The 19,260-nt window shown below is 35.9% G+C and overlaps 1 protein-coding gene across 1 annotated transcript in view; it reads right to left on the bottom strand.

The window, feature by feature from the left end:
• Nucleotides 1–19,260, bottom strand: part of GULP1 (GULP PTB domain containing engulfment adaptor 1) — a 108,459-nt gene that overhangs the window by 9,037 nt on the left and 80,162 nt on the right. The window contains exons 9-11 of the mRNA XM_086615870.1: nt 12,902–13,126; nt 9,924–10,062; nt 2,949–3,043 (exon numbers count right to left, since the gene is read on the bottom strand). Of these exons, the coding sequence (XP_086471996.1) occupies nt 2,949–3,043; nt 9,924–10,062; nt 12,902–13,126 (459 nt within the window). The remainder of the gene's footprint in view (nt 1–2,948; nt 3,044–9,923; nt 10,063–12,901; nt 13,127–19,260) is intronic.

Genomic DNA, 19,260 nt, shown 5'->3' with positions numbered 1-19,260 from the left:
GAAGCTTTATGATAGTAACTACCTTGAGATTTTAATAAAGTATAGCAGCTGTTGCTGGAATGATTCATGATCCAGGGAAACTTCCCTTCACTGCAAGATTTCTGGGAAAATAGATTCATTTTATTAATGTCTGGATACAGTCGAAAGAGAGAGGATGAAAATATGTTTCAGCATAAGGGTGGGGGGAAACAGGAGGTTGGAGAGTCATCAGAGAGAGGCCTGAGCTGTAAAAGTCACATCTCAGCACATGTTTGACTTTCAAGCTCTCCAAAAAGATCAACAGATTGGACAGAGAAATGGAATAGAAAGAGCTTAAGTGTGAAATTTGGATCCTCACTAAAGTTTAAACATAAAAACATTCCCTCAAAGGTCAGGGAACTTTATCTGATCTCATTAAGCTCAGAATATCAGATACAAAGGAAAAAAGCACCCACTACTGAAGGGTTTATTCTCCACCTCTTCCACTGTTCTGTGCTTTCCTCTCTCACTTTGTTTACACCTCACCTTCCAACACACACATATGCCCAGACAGCTTTTCTGTTTCTTATAGGCTGTGTATCTAACCACCGCTGACTTCGAGGCACAGCTATCTTTTTGCTCATTGCAAGTTTTTAAATAATTATTTCCAATTAAAAACACATTCAGAAATGTGATTGGACTAACACAAAAACCTATGTATCAAAGGTTTTGCTTAAACCATTTCACTAATGCAATCTGATATTGAAAACTGGAGATGTCGCTAGTAGACTAGGAAAATAAAAAGCAATGAAAATGAAGGCTTAATATTAGCAGCTGATAAGACGGACAAAAGAAAACTAAAATCAGCTGTCCTTACCTTACAATGGTAGGTGTCTAAAAATTAAAATGGCCCTGTCTCACAGAGTTGTATACATAAAATACAAATCTTAAAAGTCTTTATATGTATATACACACATACGCATAAAAACACTAGACATGAACACATGCACATTTCAATTCCAAATGCTTTAAATAGCATTATTAAAATATGATATACCAACCATCGCTGACGCTAGGCACCCAGGAAAGCATAAGAAGATAAAAGAGATATTAGGAAAAACACATTTCAATCTATAGTTTGCACCAACCATCTAGTAAAATAAAGGCATATAGCTTTTGCTTTATCCAAAGTCAGGATCGTTTTTTTTTTCATAACCCATCAGCTTTACACTTGTTCTCAACTGGATTATAAATGAGCAAATTTTGTGCCTACGTAAAGACCCACAAATTAATTTTCAGTGAAAGTGTCAGTGTATGCTAAGACTGGTATGCGAGACTCTCTGAGACTAGTTTATAAAGCAGATTAAAAAGTTGGAAAAATGAAAATACGTACGTGCAGGGAGTAATACCTAACCAACACAATATTCTTTGCAATAGGACATCGTAATGTCCTAAGGTTTGGAGGTTTTGTTATTGGTTGGTTGTCTGCTTTTTTAGGTCAAGAGAGTACAAACAATGGCATGAGTTTTTCATTTTATGACTTCAAAAAATCTTTGATCAAGATTTTGACTTTTCCATTCACTGAGGTTTTGTGAGTTGACAACACTTTGTAGTCTTACATGCTAATAATATCAAAATTTGCCAAAATATTACCTGTTATAAGAACTCTTCGTGTGTTACATTTAGCTATAGTCACAGGATTCTTCTTAGTATCTGCAGAATACTACAGTATACTTTTTCCTAAAATGGGCTATATGCAATGAAAACATTGATATATATCACTGTGAGGTGCTAAAAAATTCAAATTTTTATGCTACAGGGCTCAGTAATAACATTTTTAACAGAAGTGCAAAGATGACAGTTTTGGCTTCTAGCTGCTATCTGAAATTATATGGGCCAGAGTACAGGTGGGCAAGAATCTAAATTTCTTAGTTCACAGTGGGTGGAGCTTGCCGGGGACACTATCCTAAACTGACACGGAAAATAAAATTTCACAATGAATAAGAACTAAAAAATTTTACTCAGGAAAATGAAAAAGTATTTAAATCTTATTTCAGCCATTTTGAAATAATTCGGCTGCACTCCAGGCAGAAGAGAGGAACCAAAGGAGCCTTAGAGCTAGTTCTCTTGGACTTTGTGGGCTCTTGAGATACAAGAGGGCTGGAAGCCCTGGGAACGCTTTCTGCTGAGGAGCTCAGGAGCTAGAATCCTAGAAATTCAAGTTCCCAGTATTTTCAGCCTTCTGTTTTGCTGGCAGGCTGCTGAAAAAAAAAACAGATAAGCAAGCTGGCAAGGAACTAGCACTTTGGAAAGTCTGACTGAAGAGAGTGCTTTATTCCAAAACTTGAAGGCTTTCTCCTAGAATTGCTTCAAAAGTAGGTCAATAACTAAACGGATACAACTGAGTGTTTCAGAATCAACAAACATGTTCTGATAAAAACACATCAGTTCAGAATTCCTGAATCAATTCTCAATAGTTTAATTGTCCCAGAGTGCCATAGCCAAATACAGCTATTTTTAAAGGCAGTGGAAAATTGCCATGGCCCCGTGAGCACGTACTTTGTCTATGACAATGCTATGGAAAACCAGACTACACAACTGAGGGAAGCATCAGGGTATAGTAGGATGGTGGTGATTGCTGGAACTGAGGAGTAACAAGATCAGTGTATCTGTAGGGCTCTAGTCTCAGCACTCTCCTTCCCAAGCAAGAGTAGTAGTATCTGTTTTGATTACACTGCTGAGAAACCATAAATTAGTGCAGGTGCCTATGTTAATAACACGGGCTAACATTTGGTAGGATCTTCAGGCAAATTCAAACTCCACCTCAAAGACCATGAGTTATACTTACAAAAGGAATAGGCAGAAATAGTTTTTTTTCTGTGTATTTGTGTGTGCAGTCTGGAATACATTTTCAGGATACTGTAAACATGTTATTTCAAGAATAGGTATACAGCCATAGAAAACTGCCTAATCGATAACTCAATAGTTACCTGCATCTCATCTAGTTTGGACTGAATGTCTGGAGGGAAATCTCCTGCTCCGCAGCTAAAAGGGTCAAAAGGTTCTGCTCCAAAAAGGTCTCTCTCTGGAACAACAGAAAAGTGAGTCATTGAGAGAAAAGGTATGGGCTATGACAACAGCACTTTGAAAAAGTCAGTTTGTCAGTTTACATCTTTCTACAAGCTGAATAATAACACCTCCAGATATCTAACTGATCAACCACAACTTTTAACATCCAAATTTGAAAGCCAGGTCTTGATTTGTTTTCCCATGCTTAATACTCAAATATTTTACTAAGAACTTCCATTTAAGCCTCTATTTAGCTTTCATTAATGTTTGTGACTTCTAGAGGAGCTCTAGGGATCCGATGAGAAATAGTTCCAATTTGGACTGGGCATCTCCTACTGAAATGCACTCTGTAAAAGGTGTGTGTAGGAGTTTCATAAATGAGGAGAAAATAACTGGGCACCAATTGTCCAGTTTCATCTTAGCATTATGTCAGAAACATATTCTTGCAGAGAAACTAGCCTTCATGTTCACTGTCTGTCACTTTTCACCATCAGGTTAAGGACTTCTTTGTAAGGACAAGCAACTACTCTTACTCATGGAAGGTAAGGCCTTCATTTGACAGAGCTCCTCATTGCACAGCTGTTAGTAACTAATTGTCAGGGGTTTAAAATCTTGGATAAAATCAAGTCAAGAAAGAATGAACGAAAAAAGCATAGGACCATGAAATGTCACTTACCCTAAAATTCCACTAACTCTGGATCTACAAATAGAATTATTGCAAATTTCTCTCTGTCAATAACATACAGTTTCTCAAATTTTCTTAACTGTAGTATGCTTTCTAGTCATCAGGGTTTTTTGGAAGTTTGTTTCTTTTTTATCTGGACAAGAAGAAACACCTCCTGTATTTTTTTTTTCTTATTAGAACAGTGTAATGCTAGTTCTTCACATCGGACAGTACAAATATTTTGGGTTTGTTTTTTTTTGGTGTTTTTTTTTTGTGTGTTGTTCTTTTTTTTCTTCTCAGTAATAGGATATTTTTTTTTTCTCTACATGTAATGCTGCCATCTATACAGACTTTTTCTGTTCCACATTGGGTTGAACTAAACTAATAAGAAAATCATTTTGCTAACTCAACCCAACCACATTGATTGCAAAATTTACAGAACCAAGTTAATACAGTCTTGTCATCGGTGGAGAGAAAATTAAAACCATATTCTATCTCCTAACTTTCATGGTTATCAAGCAAGAAACTGGGTAAGCATACTACCCACCTTAAAACAACGTTAGCTTAAGAGCATGAGAACAAAAGGGGCCATGAGTATCTTTGAAATGACTAGCTAGTTTTCTGGTTAAGCACAAAATTTTACCCTTAACATCCAAGATATGGAAGCTGACAAATACTTGACACAAAATCCATGTTGCAGTGTTACCAGCCATCTTATCAATGCTGAAGATTGTGCATCTAGCTAAATAACTGTATTTATTTTGGCCTCCTTGGAGTCAGAGTTTTAGACTTGTACTTGTCTAGGCTCTTCAATATTTTATTGTGCATGCCAGTCTCCATGGGTTTTGACAAAACCATTTAGGTGTTATCAGGCTGAACAATAGGCATTTGAAATAATTAGCAGCTACCATCATTCATTCCCATAATAAAGTACAGAAACAAGAAGAAACTTGATTAATCACATATTGCAAAAACTGTGACTGAACAGCTACAAACTGTCACACGGGACCAGGAGATGGCCCAGATCTGAGAGCCTTATTCCAAAAGCTCTCTTGAGCCAAAAAAAAATATCTAGTCTTTCCTGGCAGAGGCAGACCACCTACATGCAAAAGAGACTTTAACAAGGAAAATCTAATGAAAAATCAGGATCTACCTCGTCCCCATCTCTCACAGCCCAAATGGATCTGCTCCAGTATGACCAGTGTCCTTATATGCTCTGATGCTCCCACCAAGTAACTTTCAGATGTGTAGCAGCTTTGACTTTCAATCTAACCTCTACTAGGCAAAAAGTGATTATGCTTTATACTTCATGGTCCTCACAAGTCTACTGGTTCATTATGTAGGTCTATTTTCTTTTTTTTTTTCCTTCCTTCTACTCCACAGGTTCTTTTTACCCTTAAAAGGAGATGATAGTTTTGTGTGGCCAGACAGCTAAAAGCAGCCAGTTTCAACACCAAGCCTTAGCAAACATTCAAGGAATGTATTTAGGAAAAAACAGCAGAGAACACAACTCTTGCATTTCTCAGTAATGAAATACGACTTATCACTATTTTTGAAAGCAAGTATTTTGTACGCTATTGTGGATATTTTCTCATTCATGCCTTATTATTGGGCTTTTATTAATGACAACGCTTCTGAGCTCATTAGGGGAATGGCAAAAGCTTTAGCTCCTTTAATGTCATCTTCCTTCAGGTGAAGAATTACTTCTATTCAAGGCAAACTTAGAATGTTACACTGTGATTAAATTTAAAGTGACAGCAACTAATAAACCCAGTACAGAATCAAATTCAAAATAAAGAAGTATTTCCTAGCTGAGTTTCTATGAAAAATTATTATTTTGGGAACTATCTCTACTATAGCTTGCTAACCATTTCAGTAAACCAGTTGAAAAAGTCCATAGTGTAACATAGTTTCTGCATTTAAAATTTGCATGTCATATGAGAGATTGCACTGCTAAGAGTGAGGGAGGGATAAAGTTCCATGAAATATTTTCAATAGCATCATCAGTATTTCTCTTTTGAAAAGAAGCTGAAGAAGACGTGGAAACTGGATAAATAAATTTAGTCACTGCAGAGCTGCATTATTGCATGGGATCTCCATAAGCTTATTTGCTAGTGCTCATTCCACTGCTCACAGGAGGGCTCCTTTTTAGCAGAAACGGGATAAATCAGTAATAATTTACTTCAGGCTAGAGTATTTGCATGAAGATTAACTATAACAAGAATATCTTGCCTGGCACACTCCCCATAATAATTGTAGCACAGACAGGCATTTCTTTCTCCAAAACACAGAAACCAGTAAGCCTTTGAAAACGATCCTTTCAAACAGAATATGTAATTTCCTTTCCCATTCCTTTCTGGATGGAAATAAATTCACAACTTGGGAAATCGACCAACAATTCTAAACCATGAAATGCTGATGTTTTTACATCTGCAACTCAAACCACAGAAAGACAGGAACAAGTAATAAATTCTTGTTTCTGTGACCTATCTGACATTCAGGACAAGAAACATGTAATACTGGTGAGTAGCAACCTGCACTCTGTAATAAAGTCAAAACTAACAATAACCAAACAAATCTACAAATATTTAGCTTTTCTGCTGCATTTTGCATCCCAATCTTCTTTACCTCAGCTATCATGCAGGCACAGAGTTATGCTGATATATGCTTTCCCCAGATGTCCTGGAGCAGCTGTGATGAAAAATACAAATTAATCACACCAAAGACAAGCACCCAAGAAAATATTTGGAATAAGCTAAGGTAGTGAAGTCCAGGCAGCCTTGCCCTTAGCTGCAGGCTACTCCGTATTTTTTTCTTTTGGAATTATTAAAGCATAAAAACAGTTCCACCATTATTCTTAAAATTTTGAAAAGACAGCATCTTGGAGTAGATTTCTACACCTGCCAGTTGCGACCTTGGATTGTCCAAGATGAATTTGAGTGAAACAAATGCTGAACAATTCAATAGAGAATGTTACTCTCCAGTTATTTGCTGAGATCTAACAACAATGCTGTGCCAACAAGAAACAGATTAATTAATTCCTCTTTTAAATAATTAAAATTACTAAATTAATTTCTTCCTATAAGATAACTCACAAGAAAGTTGCCAATCCCTTACTCCACAAGGAAGGAGCAGCATGGTGTTTAACACTGCATTTTTGGTTGCACTAACTATGCATTGGTCAATTGTTCAATTAAGCAATTCTTACCCTGGCCTGTCATGTTTATGTTTGGCCTGCAAGCTGGTTACTGCATATTTAGCATTAAAAGAGGTGTTTATAACCAACATTTTGAGTATAGATACTGGAAAATATTTGAGTATAAATTCTGGAAAGTACCTTTGTTTTAGAAAGAACCACTTTTTTGCAATTACCTGAAGATTCACCATGTATCTGTCCTATCTGCAACTTCCTGTCCAAAAGTCATGCAATTTTCTCCTTTAAAATAGGTAAAACCAACCTATTTGCTATCCCTGATATACCTAGCATTGAGCAACACATACTGAAAAGCCATATTGGTATAATGCTGAATAAGAACTCAACATTTCAGGAAACTTCTCCCTTTTATAAGCTGAAATGCTCTGGAGATAACCACCTTTCCAAGAAAAGGTCAGTGTTGCACTCTTCCAGTATTAGAACACCAGGTTTCTTGAACTATGTACTGTGAACAAGTCAAAGCAGAAGATATAATTCATAACACCTCAATTTTTGCTGGGGAAACTACCCAAAGGAGAGCTGGCAAGCAAAATTCTAACTCTAGGCATTTCTCTTTACGAAAAGCTGAACTGTCATCCTGGCGTCAATTACCAAGTATGAAGCTCTTGGTCTTTGAGGAATCCAAAGTGTTTGGTATTGTTATCAGTTTCCTGCAAATAGGACCTGCTCTTCTTGTGCAGTATTATTCTTGGGTGATTTGTCAAACCGGTCAGTTGATGAGCAAGATGAAGTTTGGCTTTGAAAAGCTAATTTTGCTTGAGCAGAACAAGTGTCATCCCTAGGTAACAGGCAGATGAACCTCACTTAGGTGAATGGAGCAACTGAGGTTGACACTAGAAAATAGATAATGCATCCTTATCTTCTTGTTTACTACTGAATGTGATAAAGATGAAAGTCATAAAAATGACAAAATCCAAGAAAATCACCCCATAATTTCATCGAAAGTGATGGAAAAAAACGCTCAAGTGCAGTGACAAAGTAGAGATAAGAACATTAAAAGATGTTTAAGAGACCTCAGAAGATGGGAGACTCCAAACTTTGGCTCCTCTTGGTTGCCACCTACCTGCCTTGTATTGGAGAAAGAAATGCCAGCTTGCTTGTACTGGCAGCAATAATGCCATATTAACAAAGTATTATTGTACATTATTATAGTAACGTAACATCACACAGCTTGAATGAGATTCTTAAGGGAGCTGAACTTTCTCCTCTAAGACAATAAATCCTTGTTTGATTATAACATATTCCTCTTCTGTTTTAAATTGCATTTTTGAAATATGCCTAAGGGTATTAATAGCTGATGAATGCAACAATTCTCAACATATAAAGTATTATAATATAGACCAAAAGAGCAGAGATCAAAAGTATAAAGACTATGATGTACTTCTGTAATCTCTCTCTGAAGCACAGCACACTGAGGAGCACACAGAATTAACAGACAATGACTGCCACGTCTTTGAACTACATCATATTAATTTAACGCAAATGAATGAAGTACAGAAGAAACAACGATTTTAAACAGTAGGTATCACTGAATAAGTAACTTATTTATAGTATTTTCTATATGATAAAACCCACTGATTAAACAACTGCAAAACACACATAGCTGAAATTCTTTTTTTTTATTTTTGAAGCTGATATGCACATTGAGATTGATTTAATGGCATTGTTTGCCGTTTCATAACAACAAATTTGAAAACACTAAAGGAGTTCTTGGAGGGGGTGTCTTTAAATGACTTTTTTGTTGTTCTTTTCAAAGCCATAGTTCTAATATTGTGTTAGAATATTCTATTATTATTCTAAGTTATTTAAGAAAAGTTAGGAATAGTTATTTAAGAACAGAATACAAAGAACACAATATTTAAGAACTATTCTTAATAGAAGAGTTTCAAATTCTGTTAATATACCCTTTGAAAACCCCACAGAAGTTCATCTAAATTAACTTAAAATCTTCTCTTAAAAAACAATGTGTGTGAGTGTTGTTTTTTTTTTTTCAATCGAATCAATAGCCTTGACATCTACTTTCTCTTTAGACAGTGACAGTCACTCTGAGCAACAGAAATGAAAGGTGTGTAGGACAGGGTAATGGGGAAGACACCCCCTGACTTAAGTTTTATACTGCATTTTTATAATTGTGCACAGCTCTCATTCATACCTGAAAATTCTACCAGCAGCATTCCCCGAAACAGGAGAAAACTCCTCAAATGTGGTTTTATATGGTAGCGGGCAGTAACATTACTGTTCCTTATCCATACTAAAATAGGCATCAGAAACAGAAGGTAATACGCATAGACTAATACTTCTGCAATTTCATTGCTTGCGTATGCTCCGCTCTGCTCTCCCCCAAGGGACTTCGAATGCTTTTAAAAATACTTCGTGACTCCTAAAGGATTTCCAGTGAAGCCAAGAACCTTACTCTAGCTGCTTTCAAGCCTTTGGAAAATAAAATTGCTATTGTTAATTGTCTTTTGAAGATCTTTTAGGAGAGGTCCACAGATCTGGAGAGGTTCATCAACCATAACTGAAAAACAAAGCTGTAGATGATATGAAAACTAGTATTAAAAATAGCATTCCAGGACAGTCTACATCTTGACGGATTTCTTCAGCTCTCCCTTCTGCATCATCATCACCATACTTACTCCACCTGCTGTCCTCCCCAGAAATGTAGGCTTTAGATGCTACAACTGTGACTTGACAAGGAAAGAACTAATGGAAGTAAAAATCTTTCTTGAAGTAAGTACAAAAGAGATACTGTAAAAGAAAAGCCAAGTTAAAATCCCCAACCAAACTCCTTCAAACTGTTTATACAATAGCTTCAAGTAAATAAATTTGGTTATAACGTAACTTGGTAGAAACATCAATGACTTTGGGAAAATGGTATAAAAGTGAAATGGTGTTATCGAACGTGACTTACAAAAACTGTATTTGGCTTTTCATGCAAAATTTACGTAATCTTTAAAGATGCTTTATTTAAAAAAGTATAACGTAAGCAAAAATTAGGTCAGCTGTTACAAAACTTACTGATCTCTGTAGATCTACTGGGTACTGGAGGAGGCTGTGTACCATTGCGAGTAGGAGTTGATGACTGAGGGGATATGGGAGAAAAGGGAACCATATCAAAGATGTCAGTGGAAGGTGATTTAGGTGTCACACTGCCTGCCTACAATAAGGACAATAAATATTAGGGGAATATTTCACATGAAAAATATCACAATACTGAATTCTTCAGCATGCAGATAAGAGCCACATTTTAAAAAAAGTTAAAAATAATCATCAGCATGCAAAAACCAGCTCCTGACACCAAGCAAATGGCATTTGCAGTTCCAAGTCTGAGACATGCTAAAACTCTCCAATACACAAGCAGCATTTTAATTTTTCCATATTCAGTCCATCTAAATGCAGCCAGAAATGTATCCCAGTTAAACCTGAAAAAGCTGGTGACAAGCAGCTCTATATTGCAGACGGATGAATACAGACATGTTCACAAGACCCAGTTAAGGTAACACTGCAACAACAATACGCCACGCTCCGGAGTGCACAGAACAAGTAGCTCAAATTAGAAGATACAATCCCATTATTTCCTGTTTACTAATTCTTCCTTATGTGATAACTTATTTAACAACCTAAAAATCCTGGTGTGATCAAAGTTTCAAATGTATTTTTTGGTAAGTAACAACCTAGACATGCAATACATTAAATATCTAAAATAAAATTCTCATCCTTGAATGTGGAACAGATGAGATTTCATTAGTAAGGCCCAGGAATTTGGAAGAGTTCAAAATAATACTGGATAAGCAAAGAAACCCCAAACCTGACAACTACTATCATTCTATAGCCATGTTTATTTTTAAATGATTAATTCTTCCTGCCATCAGTCCGTTACCTCAGGACACAAACGAGGCACAGTCAAGTCAGAACAAACCGAACACTAAAGACAGATGATGAAACAGATTAAAACTGAGATTGACAAACCAAAGGCAAAATATATATTTGCAAAACTAGTTCTCATGTTAATGTTATTAATTAGACAATATGAACCCCCCCTACATTCTGTGTATTAGAAAGACTATACAGCCATGGACAGAGAAAGCCTGCTACTTTTAAATAAAATTCAACTTGACCAAAATATTCACATGAAAATATTTAAGCACAAGTTAAATTAGTCACACAGATCCTTTCACTCAGAAGACATGAATATGACAACCTGGTAAGCAGGTAGTCTTTAGCACAGCTGGTCCATGAGAGTTTCATGGACCTAAACCTTATTTTGCAATGCTACTTTCTTTAGTGTCTCTGCTGCAGCAGCTGAAGTTGCCCTCTCATGGCACACGGCACAGATTTCTAAGCCAAGTCTATAGGTAGTCCTGTACTACCTCTATTTCTCTCTGGAGGCTGCAGTGGCTGCTGAGAAGGAAAGAATATTGATATACAGTCTTCCACTGAATACTCTGCTTAAAGAGAAAAGTAGACTCTGAAGTCCTACATTACCTATCTGAGTTTTGAATTAGTATTTCAATTTTAGGTTTAGGTCAGATATAGAACTGTTCAGCATCTCCAAAAACATGGGATATTTCTAACTAGGTATACTAAAGTGCTAAGAAAAAAAAAAAAAAAAAAGAAAAGAAAATTCACGTTTAACATGCTACTTTAAAAAGAAAAAATTAATCATGTTATTCCCTGGCAAGATCAGAGCTCAACTAACTTCATAAAATAACTAATTTTTAAGATTTTTACACATACAGAGCTCTTACTGACCTCAACCTGAGTTAGCATTGAAATTTTAAAGATCATCTGTTGTGAAAAGATTTTAGTGCATACTGCTTAGACACAGTAGGCTCTTATCACCATGTTCATGGACCTTGCATGAAGCTCTTGAAGTCTTCGTGCACAGTCAGAGAACCAGTATAATCTAAGTCACGGAGATCACTGGATCTTGTCTGCTCCCACTCAAAGCAGTGCAATGGATGTGCTTGACCCAAAGTAAACATACAATGAATCTCATATCCTGTTCTTCATACAAACAAAACTCACTGTAATTGCAGACAGGTTTTGTCTGCATCAGGAAGGTGGGATCAGGTTTAATGCATAGGTACGTGCCATATATTAACCCACACTTCCCATCAACACTGACGGATAATCCTAGAATGTCCTGGAGATAGTATAATGCTAATGTAGATTCTCCTTATTTGCTAAGTGTTTATGGCTACCTAGAAGCTAGATAAATAAGCAACAGTATTTACGTTTAGTCTTAAATGAGCCTTTTAGGCAAAAAAGCAAAACCAGACTGCACTGCTGTTTCCTCTCTGTATGCCATTTTGTTGACGTTTGGTCATTTTGATGCTACTGATACAACTAGTTTAAGTAAAACTGTAGTTTCGTTATTTTTAAGAAATGTATATTTTGAATACATATGAGCACAAGAAGCGTTTTTATTTAGTGAACACATGCAGAAAGCCATGATTTTTGCCAAATACAGCCAAATGTTACTTGCAAATGGAAGAAAAGTTGAGAGTATAAGCATATTGCTATGAAAATATGCCTATTTCATATTTAAGAATAATTTTCAACCTTCATTTTGCACAGAGTTTTTATAAAGTATGCTAAAAGGTACTTATTGGCTGATTGATTTTCCATTAATTCATGGGGAGGAAGGGGGCAGCCTTTGAAGTTGGACTTTTAGAATTGTTTGTTTTGAATAACTATTGTTAATATAAAGAACTTTAAAAAAAGGTTGACAGATAACACAGGTAATTAATTAATTTAAACATGTTAGGAAAATAAGAATTTATGTTTCAGGGGTGGCAGAGAACAAGCTACGTAGAAATAAGAGTAAGTATTCACAAATTCCATATATTAAGATTATCCCTAGAGAATCTAAGGTAAATCTGCTCTGCCTTTTAACCACTGTACAAAATGCACATTTTTAATACAAGTTAATACACAACAGAGAACAAAGGAAAGCCAAAACAACTGAAAAAGCTTTTGCACAGCAGGATTACACGAGGTCTTGGGCAGCTGTATTCACTGGCTGGCTTTGGAAGACCACTTTTTGAAGGTGGTGGTATTAACAATCCAGATGGTAGTCTAGAGTCAGGAGAACTCCTAGGAGTAAGCGTAATGGAAGAGATATCTAAACAAGGAGGTGAATCCTCATTGTTACACCAGAAAAAAGTAGAGGGTCTTTGAAACATATGTTCATCATTATCACACTTTATGTGCAGCAGCTGAAAAGGAATCACAGAAAGAGAAAACATTCTGAGGAACAGAACGTGGTAGCATCAGGGAAAGAAGAAAAAAAGAAAACACATTTCATATTTCTGAAAAATTTGTCAGCAACTTGCTTATCAGTGCTATGGTTACAAGATACAGATATTGAAAATATTTTCAAACAGAATCTAAAAACATACCACATGAAGAGGTAGCCCAGTATTAACTGGAATGAAGACAACTTGCTCCTTGATAATTACACCAAACAAAATAAAGACAGGCATCTTTGCACAAGCGGGAGTGTCAGATGCACTCTCAAACATCTAAATCCACTAACATATGCGCAATATCTCATACCTGCATATGTAAATTAGCAGATAAGCACATATTGGGGCAGCAGAGTTACTCTGGTGGTTAAAGCACAGGTCAGAATTTTCTTTCTCTGAACCAGGAAACACCTACCATTTATATCCCACCAATATTTAAAGAAAATTTAATTATTTAACTAAAATATTCTTACAGTAGAAGCTCATGGTGCCCAAATTTTAATTTTTACATTAATACTACACTTCGTTTCATTTCCGTATCTAGAGAATTTGAGAGCCTAAACCTTTATGGACAACAATACCCTTCTGCCATCTTTTCTGTGTGGATGAGTAACTAATTGAATTTGGTATTTTCAGTAGGTATCTCAAAAGCTGAGACTCATTGTTGCAAAGCAAAGGAATCCTCATGCCTCTACAACAGCAGCACAGGATGCAGGACAGAATAAAACTTGTCTGCTGGGGAAATAGAAACGTTGAGGATTGCAAGATTCTCTGGATTTCTCAACAAATCCAAAATCTACTTGAAACAGAGGCAAATGAGTAATATCCACACCAGAATACAGATGGTAAGAGTGTTTATCTAAGATGACAAAGTGGTAACTGCAAGGTTCTGGTGTGAATTAGGCAGACAAGAACCTGAAGCTAGCTGCCTCAAATGACTGGGGAGTATTTAACTGTACATTCCAGCAAGATTCATCGTGTATTGAGAGCTAAGCTAAGGGCTTTGTCCACTTTGATAAAAACTAAAAACTCTTAGTTTTTTGCCCAAATGGGAAATATCTGCAATTCTGAAAGGTTTCAAAAGAAATGGATCTTGTCTAGGTGAAATTAGAAACAAAGAACCTTTAGGAGTGATCCTGGAAAGAAAAGCAAAAACGAAATGTCTCAATATTTGATTTAAGAAACATGCCCAACCAATCTTTCTGTTGGTGCCAAGTTGTAATTCCTACCTCAAAATCTGAGAAAAACAGCTTTGGACAGTTAAAACCAGGCTTTAGAGAAGGACAGATTCATCTCTGAATCCTAACAGAAGGGACTGAACACTTCTGCAGACAGTGTCTTGAGCAAGAGTTATAAACTGAGAAGGCAGGAATTGGATCTGTGCTGTAGGTGTCTTGCCTAAAAAATCCTTTGACTTTCCTAGGCTGAAGCAGTAGATACGCGCAGCAATAATTCTGCAGTCTGCTTTTACTCTCTTCAAAGTGTCATACAACCAATATGACATGATTATTTCATTAGAAGTTTGCATAACTCCAGTAGAGTGGATTTAATCAATGATTTTAAAGCATTTTTTCATAGTCACATAAGGAACAAAACATTTCAAAACCTTTTAAACTGAATTTTAGTCCCTTTCTTCATTTTCTTTACAAATAATCTGGGTTAAAGGTATAGATATCCAAATTTAGTAACAATGGCATACTTATGAGAACACCAAACACACACCACAAAACTCTCTATTCAAAATCTGCAATTCATAAGAAAAAAAAAAGTTTTTAGCACGAAGAACTCATTGGTTGCCAGGCTGGAATTGTGAAACAGAGGGTTTGCAATGGTAATCAATAAAAAGGAAAGCAAATCTACAAGAAATAAGACTTACATAATTCGGTTATTATTTCAAGAGTATCACTAGACTACAGTTAGAAGACTTGCAATACTAACGTGTAACTACTACGGTGCAATACTTGTTGCTATACACATATGGAAAAAACAGATCTTATAATGGTGAACACTGGAAGACACTAAATACAAACAGTCAAATTAAGGAAACAAAATACTTCTCTGAAATGCTAAACAGCAGAGGATTAGCAGTTCCCATAAAAAGGCATGTATATTACATGAAAAAAATCATACAGAAACTGGTAAAACGCATAGAGAAGGCAAAGCAACAAAATTATAAGGAAGATGAACATATATTAAAATCCCAGCAACAGAAGGTTTCACTACAAAACCACGATATGTGTTATTTGCACCATTCAAGCCCAGGATATTTAGCAGTCACGGTTCCTCCTATTTATCTGCTAAGCAATAATCTTAGGACATTTCACATCACATAGGGTGAGGCGATATATGTGGATATGTCAGCTTTGGGAATGTGTCTTGTCAATAATGAACTGCCACTAGTAATCCTTCACTTGCACAGCCGTACAGAAGTCCACCACGGGTGCTGAGACCTGCGCTGCAGGTGCTGTTCTGCTGTTGCAGCCCATGACCTGGCGAGACAAGTGAGGCTGACAGTGGCTTTCTGCTTACAGCCCGACCTATTCAAGCAGCCCACAGACAGCACAGGTACAGCAGGGAAGCATCTTCAACAATGGAAAATAATATGGGGAAGGCGACAAAGAGAAGGATTGTACATAAGGCTTTTAAAATGTAGGAAATATCACAAGGTTCAGAAAATGAAGGAGGAGAAGGGAACAGTAAGCCTTACTCTGAAGAATACAACCTAAAAAGGGCATAATTTCTGAAACTTAATACCCTTACACCAAATTGTAGAGGAAGAAAATATAGTAAAAATATATTGAATTGTCATTTTATATGGCAAATGTATTTTGTCTGAGCTTCCCACTGTGTAACACTGAACATATAGTATTGGTCAGGTTGATATATTACTTTCCAATTTGGACCCCATTTCATCAACACAAGAAAACAAGATGAAATAATTCTTAATGAAATGAATATAGTAGTTCAGTGTACTTGGTCTCTATTATGATTAGACGTTATGATGTGCCTGTCAAAGGATTTATTTTGACTCATTCTACTTAGCATCATGCTGAAGATGCACTGTGTGGCTGCATCATAGTAGGAAATGAAGCATGACTGAGTTTTTGTTAATCAAGAAATCATTTCAAAATTGTTGGTTTTTACTAGGTGTCTCGACACTGATTGCAATCTCTGTGTCACATCCCCAGAGGAATCACATAAGTGTATTAATGAATTAGAAAATGTTTTTCTTCCTTAGAACATTCAGGTGGGTAATATATAGAACAGCCATAGCGGATAACTGCAGAGAAGATTATAGGGAACAGTAAGTGATCTTGAATTGGGCATTATGCAGTTAGTTAGAAAACCACTGATTACAAGATACCTGAGATTTGGGACTACTAAGGATATATTAATTAACTAATTCATAAAATACAGTATAAGCATTAGCAGTTTCATTAATTAACTGCTACATCTCTGGTTCATTTAGTACTTTTTCAGTAACATGGAATCCAACACAGACAATTTCAAATTTATTTTTTTTTAACATCACAAATGTAATAGAATTTTAAACCCTCATGAAGAAGTGTTCACTGAACTGAACACAGAATATTATAAAGTAGAAGTAAAAGATAAAGAGTAGAAGAAAAAAACATGTGCATTTTCCCACTTGGCTGTCTTAATGGAAACATGAATCAAGTGATATGCCTAAACACATTCCAAAACTGTTTTCTGAAATATGCACACAGTTCCAATGTCTGTCTTGGGCTTTTCTCATGAGTATGTTGAAGCTTTTTAATGAGGGTAATAGGTGCAGGTGGCCTATGCTTCTGAGTCACAATTAAAGAGCTTTACAAAAGGTCTACTCAATCACTATCTTTAATGGTCCATTTAAAAATAGACGTTTTTTGCAACACTGCCACGATAAGAATACATATTAGATACTACTTCAATGACACTTAGTGAATGGAAGAACATCATTCCTTTTGGGGTTGTTTCTCCCCATACCTTTTCCTGTTGCCTTTCAATTCTGCTTCTCATATTTCATCATTCTCTCTTTTAAGTTATTTTCCTGAATATTCCTGGTTTTTTCGTATTTAACTTTGCAGTCATGCAGTTGTCACAACTTCCTGCTCTGCCTTAAACATTTTGCTCAAAGAGAAAACCTTAAAGGCATGCCTGAGAAACTTCAGCCAATCCAAAATAGAGTAAAAATCTCTCTTATCTCATCAGAGGTTCCTCGGTTGCCTACAACGTTTTATTGTTCAGCCTATCATAAAACCTGAGGATGCTAAACGTATGTAATTAACCCACACGAAGGCTGTGCACTCAGCTAACCCCCACTGCCCTAAGCAACACGAACAGCATAAATAGCAAAAAAAGACATTGTGTGAAACAGTGCTCCCAGGGATGCATTGATCTTTGGAAGCTGGATTTATACATCGGAGCAGCATCCCAAGTCTTACTGTGATACAAACTTGAGCAGTGTCATCATAAGCAAACAACAAAATGAAAATCAGATTGTCCTAATATAATCAAGCTGAAATGCGAAAAAAGCCAGTGATTAATGTATTGCCAAACCACTAAAACAGATGAAAAGTAAATAGCACAGATATAGAAGTAATGGAAACTTTAGCTGTACATGCAAGGGAACAAGAGACAAAAGAAACGTCCCATACCAACATTTCCCATGGCACATGTAAGCGCAGCTATAAAGGCAAACTACTCTAAGGAAACTCATACTTCGATATAATATGTCCTAAATAGATCCATTCAGTAAATTAAAACAGTGACAGTTTGCATAATGCTCCTGCATTGGCAAACATAAGATATTTCAGAGACTAACTTTAAAGTTTTAGCAAGACTAGTGTACTTAAAAACATCAGCCTGAAAGGATAAAAAAAAAACCAATCACTAAGCAGTTTATGACTTACTGAATGTGCTGAACAAACTTAAATCTAAATAGTTACAAAACCCTGGAAGAAAAAGCGTGCAAAGTCTGATAATTCAATGTTCAATTTTCACAATACATTTTATGTGAAAGTATAGTTGATTATACAACCTAGTTTTCTTTATTTACAACTATGATCTCATTGCTTTTAATGGCTTCTTTTATAGGTTCAGAAAGAAATTCTATTTTTCCCCATACAGTTTATGAACTGATAGAACAAGCAGCTAAATTAGATTGATATTTATTTGGCCATTTGGTTCGATTTAGAACCACCACAGAAAAATTTTCATAGTGATACTAATAACCAAGCAACACAATAATTTTGACAGCAAATGTATCCCTCAAAGGCAGAAGTCAACTGCTGTCAATGTTTTGCAGCTGCTTACACATTGCAAAAATGTAAAGCGTATGTAACTGTATTATTCATGCATATAGTTTGCACTTATTTCAGTCTGTCAGTATTGTTTTAAAGTAAGTCTTCAAATAAGCCCTTACAAGGCCTGCAAAAAAACCAGCAATACAAGCAAGAATAATCAAGAAAGCAGATTTAGATAGATTTCCCTTTACATTTCCCAAACAAGCCTGTAACTTGCACTACTTATGAACGAGAGAGGGAGAGAGAGAAAAAGAAGTCGCCTCATTATTATTATTATTATTTTCAATTTTCGTATAAGTGGACTTTTGTTAAGTAGAGCAATTGAGGGCTCACAATAAACACCCTAATATTCTAATTTATTATTCTTCCCTAAAAAAGAATTTAATTAAAAAAATAGTAATGGATGTTCCAGCTAGCAAAATATTCTCTTATATGGGAAGTTATCAATAATCCAAAATATTTTTAATTCTGTGCTTAAAATGAACCTTCAGCTTACAATTCACTGCCTGCATTTTCTTCTCCTAGTTAGACCACTGATGAATTTTGGATAAGTCACCATACGTAATATTCTTTGGACACATTCTGATGTCAGACAACATCAAATTAAGATGTTTTAGTACTATGTTTTGCAAATAAAGTGTTCTACATTATTTCCCAAGTGTTCAATACGTGAATATATGAACTTTTAAAGAAGTAAATCTGTCACTAAAGTCACAGATTGCAGTCCAACCTGGTACATCTCTTTTGTTCTTGAGCATCAGTATATGATGACCATCTTTGATAACTATAGACAAAAAT

This window comes from Tauraco erythrolophus, chromosome 8 (assembly GCF_009769465.1).
Source record: "Tauraco erythrolophus isolate bTauEry1 chromosome 8, bTauEry1.pri, whole genome shotgun sequence".
Taxonomy (NCBI): domain Eukaryota; kingdom Metazoa; phylum Chordata; class Aves; order Musophagiformes; family Musophagidae; genus Tauraco; species Tauraco erythrolophus.
Note: the sequence above shows the minus strand (reverse complement) of the source record. Positions and strands in the feature narration are given on the sequence as shown.